This window comes from Schistocerca cancellata, chromosome 5 (assembly GCF_023864275.1).
Source record: "Schistocerca cancellata isolate TAMUIC-IGC-003103 chromosome 5, iqSchCanc2.1, whole genome shotgun sequence".
Classification (NCBI taxonomy): Eukaryota; Metazoa; Arthropoda; class Insecta; order Orthoptera; family Acrididae; genus Schistocerca; species Schistocerca cancellata.
The window spans coordinates 40,033,422-40,047,493 of record NC_064630.1 but is presented as its reverse complement, the minus strand read 5'-3'; the positions used below and the strand labels follow the sequence as shown (position 1 = coordinate 40,047,493).

Here is a 14,072-nt window from a genome sequence, read left to right as displayed (position 1 = left end):
AATGTGGCCATCATTTTCAAACAAACAGAACATGGATTTGTCTGAAAACACTATCTGATGCCAATCCTGTCTCCAGTGACATCATTCCATACACCATTGCCATGTAGCATGCTTCTGCACATTTGTCAAAGACAGGCACGAAAGTGGACAATGCACCCATAATCTATGCCATAATAAATGATGACAGACTGTCACCGGTGATGCTGAACAATGTGCTACATTGTTCCACTGTCGGGCCAGAGCTGAGGAGGATGCAGATCTATACTGCAATGCCATTTGGATGAGGTGTCGATCTTCTCGGGAGGTAGTCTGGGAGGTGCAACCTGACCCATATTTTCGTGTTCTATGGCCTTCTGTGAACTATTCTCCACACACCTGTTACTCTGCAGAAACACTTCATCCAACACGAGCAGCAATTTCCCAGATGGATTGATCACATTCCCTTGTGCCAACAACACATGTCCTCTTGCAAAATCACCAATTTGGTGATATGGTTCATGCATACATCAGCAAGGCATCCTGCATGTCTGCTCATTCACACTGATCCATTACCTTTGAGAGCAGCAGGCATATTTTATTGGTTTGTAGTGTTGTGGAACAACATTGGTGTCGACCTTGAACCCATGAGCTAACATGGTTCAAATGCTCATCATTACTGCAGAATATACTAATGTACATGCCCTGTGAATATGAACATCATATCGCCAGGTTTTCAAAGTGTTCTGTTTTTCTGAACATGAATGTATTTGTATTTTAACAAAAGCCCAAAATCTGTCTCCACAAAGAATGGTTGACTAGATGAGGTTGGTCTGTTTATGTATCTCTGTGGCATAATACCAATGAATATACAAGACAAAACTGCAAGCTGTGAAAGGGCCAGAAACATGGAGATGGTATTTTACCCAATGAAAAATATCTACAATTAGAAAGTACTCTTGAGTTAGATATTACCAGCAAAATATTTAATCTGAGTGTCTGAATATTTCAGAAAGCAAAGGATCAAATCAATCACATACATCTTCAGAATGACTAACACTAGACTCACTTAGGGGAATCCTGGGAGGGGGGGCAGTGTGGAAGCAGGAAGTGGGAGAGTGAAGTGACACATTCCCTACAGATAACTGAAATCCCAAAAAGTTTTTCACACAGTCCGCAAAAAGTTATTCACAGGGCCCATAATAGATCAATGTCAATGCTTGAGAAAAAATATTACAAATCTTAAATACTAAATATCACATGTTATCTGAACAAAAAAAAACATATACATTTCAACAACTGAAACCAATACTATACAAGCACCATAAATGCAACTAGTCAAAATTCCCTTACTTTGTGCCATGTTACATCTGCTGTTTCTGATGTGATTTCAACTTCCAATATAGCACTTTCCCTTTCTTTCACTTCGAAATCTTGTAACTTCCGCAAAAACTCAGGTTTTTTGTCTGTAATGGAAAGAAGAAAGTACTGCATGAAGTTTCATTTTAATTTTCCAGCAATGATAACAATTACAATATGTGTACAATGACACACAAATAAATATAACCTGACATTTTCATGTGTGAAGAGTCAGCACTTATGGTTCCAATCTAATGCCAATTCTTGTGACTTCTGGAGCAGCTGTCTTACACATTCAAATTACATGGTGGCAGTGAAGTGACATGGGGTAATATGGTTTTTTAACATGAATTGCGCATGCTGTTGTATAAAATGACAAAATATATATATATATATATATATATATATATAAAAAGAAAGATGATGAGACTTACCAAACAAAAGCGCTGGCAGGTCGATAGACACACAAACAAACACAAACATACACACAAAATCTAGCTTTCGCAACCAATGGTTGCCTCATCAGGAAAGAGGGAAGGAGAGGGAAAGACAAAAGGATTTGGGTTTTAAGGGAGAGGGTAAGGAGTCATTCCAATCCCGGGAGCGGAAAGACTTACCTTAGGGGGAAAAAAGGACAGGTATACACTCGCACACACACACATATCCATCCTCATATACACAGACACAAGCAGCCTTTACAAATGTCTGCTTGTGTCTGTGTATATGAGGATGGATATGTGTGTGTGTGCGAGTGTATACCTGTCCTTTTTTCCCCCTAAGGTAAGTCTTTCCGCTCCCGGGATTGGAATGACTCCTTACCCTCTCCCTTAAAACCCAAATCCTTTTGTCTTTCCCTCTCCTTCCCTCTTTCCTGACGAGGCAACCATTGGTTGCGAAAGCTAGATTTTGTGTGTATGTTTGTGTTTGTTTGTGTGTCTATCGACCTGCCAGCGCTTTTGTTTGGTAAGTCTCATCATCTTTCTTTTTAAATATATATATATATATATAGTTATAATAGAAGGAAACATTCCACGAAGGAAAAATATACCTAAAACAAAGATGATGTGACTTACCAAATGAAAGTGCTGGCAGGTTGACAGACACACAAATGAACACAAACATACACACAAAATCCAAGCTTTCGCAACAAACTGTTGCCTCATCAGGAAAGAGGGAAGGAGAGGGAAAGACGAAAGGATGTGGGCTTTAAGGGAGAGGGTAAGGAGTCATTCCAGTCCCGGGAGCGGAAAGACTTACCTTAGGGGGAAAAAAGGACGGGTATACACTCGCACACACACACATATCCATCCACACATATACAGACACAATATATATATATATATATAAAAAGAAAGATGATGAAACTTACCAAACAAAAGCGCTGGCAGGTCGATAGAGACACAAACAAACACAAACATACACACAAAATTCTAGCTTTCGCAACCAATGGTTGCCTCGTCAGGAAAGAGGGAAGGAGAAGGAAAGACAAAAGGATATGGGTTTTAAGGGAGAGGGTAAGGAGTCATTCCAATCCCGGGAGCGGAAAGACTTACCTTAGGGGGAAAAAAGGACAGGTATACACTCGCACACACACACATATCCATCCACACATACACAGACACAAGCAGACATTTGTAAAGGCATATATATATATAGCCAGTTACTGATTTTGGATCACAAGACAGAGGATTCAACTCTAACCACACTAAACCAAAAATTTTGTAGAGTTCAAAAAGAATCTAACGAAAGTCTACCAGTTAAGTCATACCAGTAAGACAACTCATAGATTTATGTGCTTCAGAATGCTCCATTTCTTTCATACAGTAAAAGATAAAGAAAACAGATGGAAAATATATAATGCGGAGAAACAATAAAATTCCAACAACTTGTGAGTTTTAAGAACATGAAATCTGATGCTAATAGTGGGAGCAAACTGAGAATAAACCACAAAGAGATCACAACAAAAAAATAAAACAGAAAGAGAGAAGAATCAGAAAAATAAATACATATATAATTAAAGAGAGAAAACAAATAGAGGGGAGTGGAATTGCAAGAACCAGGCAACAAAAGGGGGGGGGGGCAGAAAAACTCACTGGAGACAGTTAATATCAGCTGCATGGGGACCAAGCACGTGCTGCAGAGCAAATTCCACTTAACAGATGTAACATGAGCTGGAAGAACATATGGGGTAAATGAAAGAAAGGAGAAATGTTAAGGTTTACAATCTGACATTTATGTCATTAGAGAAGCAACTCTGCCTCAATTGGAGAGGATGTAGGAAGGATTCTGTCACATATTTATTCAAGTTACCATCCTATCATTTCTCTTATTCAATTTATGGAAATCACAATAACCTAAATTAACAGGTACAATGGGGATTTTAAAAAAATGCCCTAAAAACATTTGATGTCTTAACCTAGTTAACTGGTATGCTTAAAGAGGTGACTTTTAATACACAAATGATCTGGTGGACAGCATCAGAGGCTCTACAAGGTTGTTCAGAGATAATGATATTGCCTGTAGGAAGGTTGCAATGCCAAAAGACTGTAGTGACATGCCGAAAGACCTCGAGAGGATCAATGATTAGTGTGGCACTGGTAGTTAATCCTAGACATAAATCAACGCAACATTCTGCGCAGAAATAGGTGAAGATCCCAATTACTCAACAATTATGCTATTAATGATAAACCACTGGTAAAAAAAAATTATAAGACATATGAGAGTAACTGTTAGGACCAAAATACAGTTTAATGAACACATAAAATTAATTGTAGGAAAAGCTGAGGCCCGGTTGAGATTTGTTGGAAAGTAATTAAGAAACTGTAAACCATAACTGAAAGAAATAGCTGGCAAAACACTAAAAAGACCAGTTACTGAGTATTGTTCATGGATGCTTGCCAAGTTGGATTAACAGAATACATAAAGAAGATCCAACAAAGAGTGGCACGTTTTTGCACAACAAATGCTCAACAAACTTCAGTGGCAGACACACACAAAAGGAATCATCTGTCATGAGGACATTTACCCTTGAAATTCCAAGAGTTCATACTCTGAGAAAAGTCTCACACAATAACCGCAACAAGAAAGACATTAGAGCACATTTGAAAGGTTAGAGCTCATAAGGAAGTTTCTTTCTCCCTGTGCACCTTTCGCAAATGGGGCAGGAAGGGGGAAAATGGTAGTGGTACCAGCAGTACCTTCCACTACACACCTTAAGGTGGGTCATAAAGTGTAGACGTAGGTAATTAGAGGAAATGAGTAACAGCAAAAAACAAAGTGATAAGATGGGGGTAAAAATTTTGTATGACATCCTATCAAAATTACAGTTCATAGGAAGTTATGAACAAAAATAATTTAATTTCCAGTCCATTAATTCTATAATCACTGAAGGAACTTGTACCTGCTCACATAAGCCACAAATCTGTATAGATACAGAGAGTAAAGATTCCACTCAGAACAACATATTTAACTGTTTTACTAACCGTGGACTGTAACATGGCCCTCCGTCACTTGATCCCTCACCCGACACTGGTACACACCGGCATCTCGCGATGTGCAGTTCTTTATAAGCAAACGATGAATACGGCCCTCTTGCACCACCACTCGGTGGTCCATTCCACTGAGCTCATGATTCTCATGGAACCAGTGTGTCGACACTGTGTGTGAAGTTTCACATTCCAGTACCAGAGATTCTCGTTCCTCAACTTCAGTAATTTCCTGCAGTTTCCTTACAAATGTGCTGAAAAAAATAATATGTTGAATTGCAATTGGAATCTTGTTTATGAAGCTTTTTATTTAATATCTAAAAATGTACATGACACACAAATTTAGCCTGATAAATACGTGACACATTTACAATACTTACTTCTAACTCGGTCTGCATCAACTCTTGGTTGTAGCTGCCACAGTGCTTATAATTGTAATACCTCTGACCTCCTACTCCCTAACACCATTCCCCTTGATCTCCATCTCCCCTTGTCCTCACCAGAGGATGGTCTCTCTTGTACTGTGTTCTGAGTGACCTACTCTTCCTTTCCAGCCTTCCCCAGTCTATCCCTCTCCCCTCCACAAGGAAGAAACTAGTAGTTCTGGAAGCTAGGATCTCCCCTTGTCCTCACCAGAGGATGGTTTCTCTTGTACTGTGTTCTGAGTGACCTACTCTTCCTTTCCAGCCTTCCCCAGTCTATCCCTCTCCCCTCCACAAGGAAGAAACTAGTAGTTCTGGAAGCTAGGATCTCCCCTTGTCCTCACCAGAGGATGGTCTCTCTTGTACTGTGTTCTGAGTGACCTACTCTTCCTTTCCAGCCTTCCCCAGTCTATCCCTCTCCCCTCCACAAGGAAGAAACTAGTAGTTCTGGAAGCTAGGATGGTATCATGTATTTTTTATACTCATCTATCAATAGTGCTAAATATTTTGCCTCTTGAAAATAAGTACTGTTCTGTAATTTTTCCCATAATTTAAGAACTTTAATGCATCAGAGTACACAAGAGTCTATTAACAATTATTTACAATAACAGCAAACGTTTAAATGGCTATTCATGTATGAATTACTTATCTTAATTAAATCTGGTACAGGAATCCTGAAGTATATTTTATGAGGCTAGTGTATGTGCATAATACAAGGAGATGAGAAATTACTGAGAAACATATTAACACTACTCACACTTCCGGAACATCGACTGAAACTCTTGCTCCATGAGATGTGATTCCTGCACGATTTTTGGCTACACATTTGTAGTTTCCAGCATCAACTTCTGAATCCACATTCTGAATTTCCAAAGAAGATGTGGTCCCATCAAATGATAAAGTTAGGTTTGGTGATGGTTTCAGTGGTCTATTGTTCCTGTAAACAGAGGGAATATAACTAAACATTAGTTAAGAAGTACTTTTTCCCCTTCTACTTATCATCAAAATTATTTCTTACTCCGTCATTCACCTTTTGACTAATTAGCAACAATTCTTATACTTTGAAAGTTTTACTTTAGCTGATCATAAATGTAAATTTGTATCAAAATTCACATATGAAAGAAATAAATAGGTGTTTTTTGGGATAAGACAGCTAAATGTTCAAATATCAGTAGTTACAAGAAAACCAAACTGTATTTAGGGCTACAAAATGCCAAGATACACTACAAAGATAAGTTTAGAGAACTAAATATAGTTACGGCAAATGCACTACATGTCTATGAGAAATTTATGTGCTTAAAGAGTAATTGCTCAGCCTTGTGAGCTAAAGATATACACAGGTACAATACACGACACAACAGAAATTACCAACTCGAAATGAAACGTCTTAGATTAGCTGATAACCATCTCCTAAATGATGAATTTATTCTGTGCAACAAACTACCTAATTTTCCTAACAAATCTGTATGAACATACATCAAAATAACCCATACTTTGCAAATGATTATGGAGAACATGGCAGAGATCTCTTCTCACTGTACCACATACTGTGATTTCTTCCCGTTCCATTTCATATAGAGCATAGAGAGAATAGCTGCTTAACTGCCCCTATGAATACCATTATTAGTCTAATCTTGTCTTTGTTGTTCTTATGGGACTGATACATAGGGATTTGTAGTTTATTTTTGGGTTTCTTACTAAATGCTGTTTCCTGAAACTTAGTAAGTACACTCATGTGGAAAAACTGATGCCTATCTTCAAGCATCTGCTACTCTAAATATTGCAGCATCCCTATGATACTCTCCCTTGAGATTTAATATGTATCCCACACACTTGAGCAATATGCCAGGAAGGGCTGCATGAGAGTTTTGTAAACAACTACTTTTGTAGACTAACAGCATATTTATGGCATGTTACCACTGAACCGACATCTGACACCTGCTTTAATAACAACTGAGCTGATGGACTCACTCAATTTCATATGCCCCACAAATTGTTGCACCAAGATATTTGCATGAGTTAATTAATTCTAACCGCAACTCATTGATGTTGTAGCAATAAGATACTAAATTTCTGAGTTTCATGAAATGCACAGCTTTACATTCACAGACATTTAAAGCAAATAAATAATGCCAGCAGGCAAAATGCATACTACATATATGATGTGTTCTAGTATAGAAATGTGTCTGCTGCTCGTTTTTTTTCTTTCTGCTAATTACACTGATGAGGTGTAACATTACAGACCTGCTTAACCATCGAGTGGGAGCACTTACGTATAAAGTGTGCCGACAACAAATATTTAATATGTATCCCACACACTTGAGCAATATGCCAGGAAGGGCTGCATGAGAGTTTTGTAAACAACTACTTTTGTAGACTAACAGCATATTTATGGCATGTTACCACTGAACCGACATCTGGCACCTGCTTTAATAACAACTGAGCTGATGGACTCACTCAATTTCATATGCCCCACAAATTGTTGCACCAAGATATTTGCATGAGTTAATTAATTCTAACCGCAACTCATTGATGTTGTAGCAATAAGATACTAAATTTCTGAGTTTCATGAAATGCACAGCTTTACATTCACAGACATTTAAAGCAAATAAATAATGCCAGCAGGCAAAATGCATACTACATATATGATGTGTTCTAGTATAGAAATGTGTCTGCTGCTCGTTTTTTTTCTTTCTGCTAATTACACCGATGAGGTGTAACATTACAGACCTGCTTAACCATCGAGTGGGAGCACTTACGTATAAAGTGTGCCGACAACAAATAACACTGGAACGAGATTTTCACTCTGCAGCAGAGTGTGCGCTGATATGAAACTTCCTGGCAGATTAAAACTGTGTGCCGGACCGAGACTCAAACTCGGTAGAGCACTTGCCCATGAAAGGCAAAGGTCCTGAGTTCAAGTCTCGGTCTGGCACACAGTTTTAATCTGCCAGGAAGTTTCTTAACAAATAACACTGTTTTGAACCATTCTGTTGTTGCTATACTACTGTGAGCCTGCTTCTATTACTTCATTATTGTTTGAGCTAACACAGCTCTAAGGTTTCTTCCTTATCTCACAATTATTTTCTGTCTCTTACCAACCTCACTCCCACCACACAATATTCTTTTCTCTTCAGTATGCTTCATAACTTTGTATTTCAAATTTTTGTAGTAGTTTACACTGCTAAATTTATAAAAATGCAACTTAAATAAATTTAAAATGTAACACATCAACAACATTGTATCAGAAAACATGAGAGTCAGTAATATAAAAGAAAATGATGGGGTCAAAATGATAAAAAGCTCTGAAGATAAACCTGACATTCATTCAAATGAAATGACACGGTTTCAGAGACTCTACTGGTCTCATACAGATACAATTTTATGTATATAAACTGAAGTGATGAGTGAAAATTTGTACCAAAGCTGGGAGTTGAGCCCAGGTCTCCTGTTTACTAGGCAGGTGTGTTAGAGCCACTAAGCATGCCAGGAGGGAGGCGTGCCAGGGTAATCCATGCAGTTGTGTGAACCGCTGTACCAAGGTGGCTTAGTGGCTACTGCACCTGCCTACCAAGCAGAAGACCCAGATTTGATTCGCAGCCTTGGTACAAATTTTTGCTCTCTGCTTCAGTCTACACACATAAAAAATATTAACATTCACTATTAGGAAACTACAATAATTGTTAGTTCTTTCTTCTGGTGAATAACTCAGAAGGTTTACTGCAGTAGGGGAGAGTGATGGTAACTTGAAACACTTTTCGGACTTTCATCTCTAACCAGCCCTGTAATAGAAGTTCAATGTATTTTCTTACTCTATTTTTAAATTACAGCATTCAATTATTATATGCTGCAGTCTTTTTCTGAAATTACAAAAATTACCCTCAAAAATCAAAGTTTTTCCAACTGTGAAACCATGTTCCATGGTATGACATGGTCATATGCCTATGAATAAATATTCCATTGAAATTTAAAAGCATTGCAATCATGAAAATCTTGTCAATACCTCATTTAGTCATCAACGTCTTACATTATTATCTACTACATACCAAAAATCACTAAGTGAAAACAATAAAAGCAGAAATTGTATCAAAAACCAGTTAAAAGTTAAATACATTTTGAAACTAACAAAAGCTTCCATTTTCAAGAGAGAGAAAATTGTTCAGGCACTAATGAAACTCAGTTAATTTGCAAAAATCATGTGTTCCTTGATAAAAGACCTTCTTCTGTTTCAAGGTACATGATGGTGCACAATTGATGAAGTATGACTTCACTGTCTGTACATTATATAACTAATTTTAAAAACATACAGAATTTCATTTGCCATAACATACTGTAAGTGAAGAACTAACAATATATTCCAAATAGCTTTAATATTTTATACAATGCTTAAATGTGTACAACTCAAAATATTTACAAATGTTGCACAAAACACAACCTCATGACTAACAGCAACAAAAACTGTAGAAAATGGCAGAAATTGCTTATGGTGATCTCTAGTGCAAATTCCTTAATGCAATTCTAAAATCAGTAACTAGACTGAAGTACCGTCCAGAAAATATGATTTGTTTCTAGTGCACTATACTCTACTTACAGCACTCTCCCAAACACATAAAAAGTATCAAATGTTTTGAGAGAAGGACGGGTATTTGACTTTTATTTCAGTCACTTAATTAATGCTATACACTGTGTAAAACAACACCTTATAAAGTATAACACAATACAGCTATTGAATGGGCAAACACAAACCACAAAAAAACTGTTGGTTCGTTCAAATTAATTAGAAATTCTCAACAGTAAAAATAAGAGAAAATTATTTTGTGGTGCTGCAATGCTGAAAATATGTAATACAAAAATATAAATAAATAAAAATAAAAATAAAAAAGGCAGAAATGTAATCTATGATTCAAATGCATAAAATGATTCTGAAATAATTAAGATAATATTAGTGAATGCAGCAGTCTTCTGTCAGTTAATTTTATTTCACACTCAAAAATTACAATATTAGAAGATATTCTTCACAAACCTGAGCCATGTAATCTCTGGAACAGGATTCCCTGTCACCTTGGCTACCAGACGTAATGTACCTTTTTCAGGGACTTTTACTTCCTCAAATCTTTCCGTAAAAAGTGGTGGCTCCATGTTCTCATCAGGTGCTATAAAATAGTGGTACAACACAAAAGTCAAAGATTATTGGATCTCTAAGCATACGAAATAATGTCAGCTAAGGAAAACACACACACACACACACACACACACACACACACACACACAATGACCACAACAGGTGATGTGACAATAGTAGCTATGTGAGCTAATGCTTTTGCAGATGTTCTCATCATCACCACATGAACTAATACATATGTACAATCATGATGCAAAGTCTATGTTTAAGCTGCATTCCAATGGAGGATAAAATGAAACCCGTTTTAAACTGTGTCATTAAAGAGTGGTGCCTACACACTTAGTTTCTATGTTATAGCAATTCTATGCAGTTTGTTAGGGCTGGTTAAACTTTAATTTAACCTTGACATGGGATATCATATTAATAGCAACTCTGTACCATACAGGAATAACTACTGAACATAAGTGAGATATAAATGGCCAGTGACGGAGATTAAACACAGTCTCTCAAAAACTTGTTTGAACAACAAAGAACGTACTAGTGTATTCTGTGAATGTTTTAACATATAATTTGATATTAATATTCTACACTACATTTATAACTACAGCTATAGTCCAAAAGCCGCCTTATGGTATGTGGCAGAAGGTATTTTGTATACCATTGTCACTTCACTCCTGTCCAGTTCATCACGAATGGTGCACGCCTTCATATGAGCTTAAATCTCCCTTATTTTACCTTCATGCTCTTTTCACAATCTATTTGTAGAAGGACACAATATGCCAATTGAAATATTAATGGACAAAATGCCCAAAATTCCTGTAGAATTATGGAATAAGTACCCATACTATGTATTTGTTTTATAAATCACAAAGATATTTTCTTTATTCAGTTGCTTTATGAATGCAGCTAAACTATTATAAAAAACTTTGATTATCTCTTTGACATATTACACGTTCTTATTCTGGAAAGGTAAATAGGAAAAATTTACAAATATTTTCATTTAACTCACCTTCAACTACGAGAGATGCTGTACTTTCTACACTACCAACGGGGTTCTCTGCTCTTACTGTGTAGACCCCTGCATCTCCCTCACCAGCATCTTTCAAGAAAATGCTGTGAGTGTCTCCATCGTGAGAAACAGGCAGGTCGTCGGCTGGAAGACCATCTTTGAGCCACGTGACTTTTGGTGCTGGGTTGCCTGTTATGACTGCACATAATACTACTGGATCACCAGTATGAACAACCGTTGGTTTCAGTGGTTCGAGGACTGTTGGTGGTTCCTTCTTTGATGTTTTTACCTGCATGAAATTTATCACAAAAATAAATTTTAAATGTATGGTAAACATTCATTCGTCTAAATTATGCTTTCACTGTAGGTTTCCTAAGGGCAATTAAAATTATATGAACACAAGACATTTTCCCTTCAGACAGCCATATTTCTAATGAAGTCTGCATGGAAATGACATTGCCATGCAAACTATAAAAGTTAGCTTGGTATAAACATGTTAATTAAACAGTTATATTATGGAGTTAATTTACAAGCACCAATCAGCACACCACACTATAACAATATCTTTATCAGTAAGGTAAATAATCTTGAGTATTACAAAATCCTTAATAGTGCTATATTCTTATTGCAGAAAACAGTCCTTCAGCATATTTTAGAAGGCTATCTTAAGTTTGACTTACATAGGCACGATTTTGTGATATGTCAGTTTCTGGATATAGAGGCCTTTTTCGAATGTTTCACCCTGCAGTATTGGTTCTAAATGTGTACTTATTTCTACTTTCACACAACTATACATTTACATTTGTTTGCAATTATACAATGCCATGTTGAGTGGGGTACTTCAGTGGTAAAGACAATGGACTTGCACTGAGGGGGGACAAAGCTCAAATACCTATCTGACCAGCCTGATTTATGCTTTACGTGTTTTATATTTGTCAATTAAGCAAAGGCTGAGACAATTGTTTTGAAAAAGATGTAGACAATTTCCTTCCCTATTCCAGGGTTGTGCTCCTTCTCTAGTGACATCGTCACCAATGAGATGTAAAATAATGATGTTCCTTCTGCAAGTCTTTTACAGTTTTTTTTTATGTTGCAGGAATGGAAAAGGTAATGTACCCAGGTTTTATAGCAATTTCAGCATAATTATGCCATTTTCAAAGCATTTGCCGTGTGTTTGCACAGAAAATATTTGTTGTGCATTTTGTGTGAAATGTGACAGCATGAATATAACTGAGTTTAAAATATGCAATTATACTACCTTTCAGCTCTCAATGTAAAAAATACTGAAGGAACATACCAAGATTCCTGCCTGAAATAAACATGACCAAATGTTTAAATAAAAGCTATCAAGAAGTCAGTTGAACAAGAAGTTAACTGCAAGAAGCAACTAGTCTGGTAGAATTGCCAGAATGCCAACAGCAAAAAAGAGAAAGGTAAAAGCTAATGTTAATGTTGTCAAATATTCACTAAATAAAAGCTATCAAGAAGTCAGTTGAACAAGAAGTTAACTGCAAGAAGCAACTAGTCTGGTACAATTGCCAGAATGCCAACAGCAAAAAAGAGAAAGGTAAAAGCTAATGTTAATGTTGTCAAATATTCACTAACACACTAAATCACAGTTATTGTCTGAAAAGAATAGAGAGATATATACATTTTTGATCAATATAAAGTCTCAAAACATTTAAAAGTTAGGCATTTATGATGAACAACCACCTCTTTTCCCTAAGTTTATAGTGTTTGATCAATCTGTAGCACAGAAAATACAATAGATTCTTGTTACAATTTATCTTACCTTTAGGATTATGGGCATAGATGTTTCTCCTTCGGTGTTTCTGGCAATGACTTCATATACACCTTCCTGCGATTTCTTTACTTTTTTAATGGAAACTTTGCTAAAGTACATGTGACCATCAGAATCGACAGAAACAGAAACATTTTCAGTTTTATCAATTTCCTTTTTGTTGAAGTACCATGTAATAACTGGTTCAGGCACTGCCACTAATTGACAGTCCAGTTTCACATCAGAACCCTCTGGTGCAGACAGCGGCACTGGTTTGTGCGTAAACATGGGAGGAATTCCTTCCAGGATGTCTGCTAGTGACGATTCCCTATGATAATAAAAAAAATTAAATGACAGCAGTGAGAAATTTCCTGTTAACACAGGATGGAATAAAAATACAGTGATAGACAGATAAGTCAAATTTATTACGAGAGCATAAGACAGTAAACATTAAAATGATATTAGGATAAGGACAGATTGCTACTCGCCATAAAGATGACACGTAGAGTTGTAGACAGGCACAATGAAAATGTTATTACACATTTAGCTTTCTTCAGAAAAGAAAACACACATACATTCACACAAGCAAGTACACCTCACACACGCATGACTGGCATCTCTGGCAGCTCATACGAAAAAGCAACTGTCACAATGAATCAAAGCAACAATCTGGAGTGGGGCAGGGAAGGGGAAGGATTAGCAGGATACAGGTTGTGGGGGAAGAGAAGAATGCTGTCAGGTGGAGAGTGTAGGGACTAGATGGAGGCTGGCAATACTGCCAGGTGCAGTGCCAGGAGGCTGTGGAGCAAGGTGATGGTGGGGGAGGGAGGGTGGGGGGGATGGTGGGGGGGGGGGGAGTGGAGCAGAGAAGGGGAAAAACAGATGGGTGCAATGGCAGTGAGCAACAGACAATTAAAGT

The 14,072-nt window shown here is 37.1% G+C and overlaps 1 protein-coding gene across 1 annotated transcript in view; it reads right to left on the bottom strand.

Annotated features, from left to right (window-relative positions):
- The window catches only part of LOC126188355 (titin), a 516,411-nt gene that overhangs the window by 67,889 nt on the left and 434,450 nt on the right, over nucleotides 1-14,072 (bottom strand). Inside the window, exons 101-106 of the mRNA XM_049929953.1 lie at nucleotides 13,166-13,481; nucleotides 11,374-11,662; nucleotides 10,266-10,395; nucleotides 6,000-6,179; nucleotides 4,818-5,074; nucleotides 1,330-1,442 (exon numbers count right to left, since the gene is read on the bottom strand). Coding sequence (XP_049785910.1) covers nucleotides 1,330-1,442; nucleotides 4,818-5,074; nucleotides 6,000-6,179; nucleotides 10,266-10,395; nucleotides 11,374-11,662; nucleotides 13,166-13,481 — 1,285 coding nt within the window. The remainder of the gene's footprint in view (nucleotides 1-1,329; nucleotides 1,443-4,817; nucleotides 5,075-5,999; nucleotides 6,180-10,265; nucleotides 10,396-11,373; nucleotides 11,663-13,165; nucleotides 13,482-14,072) is intronic.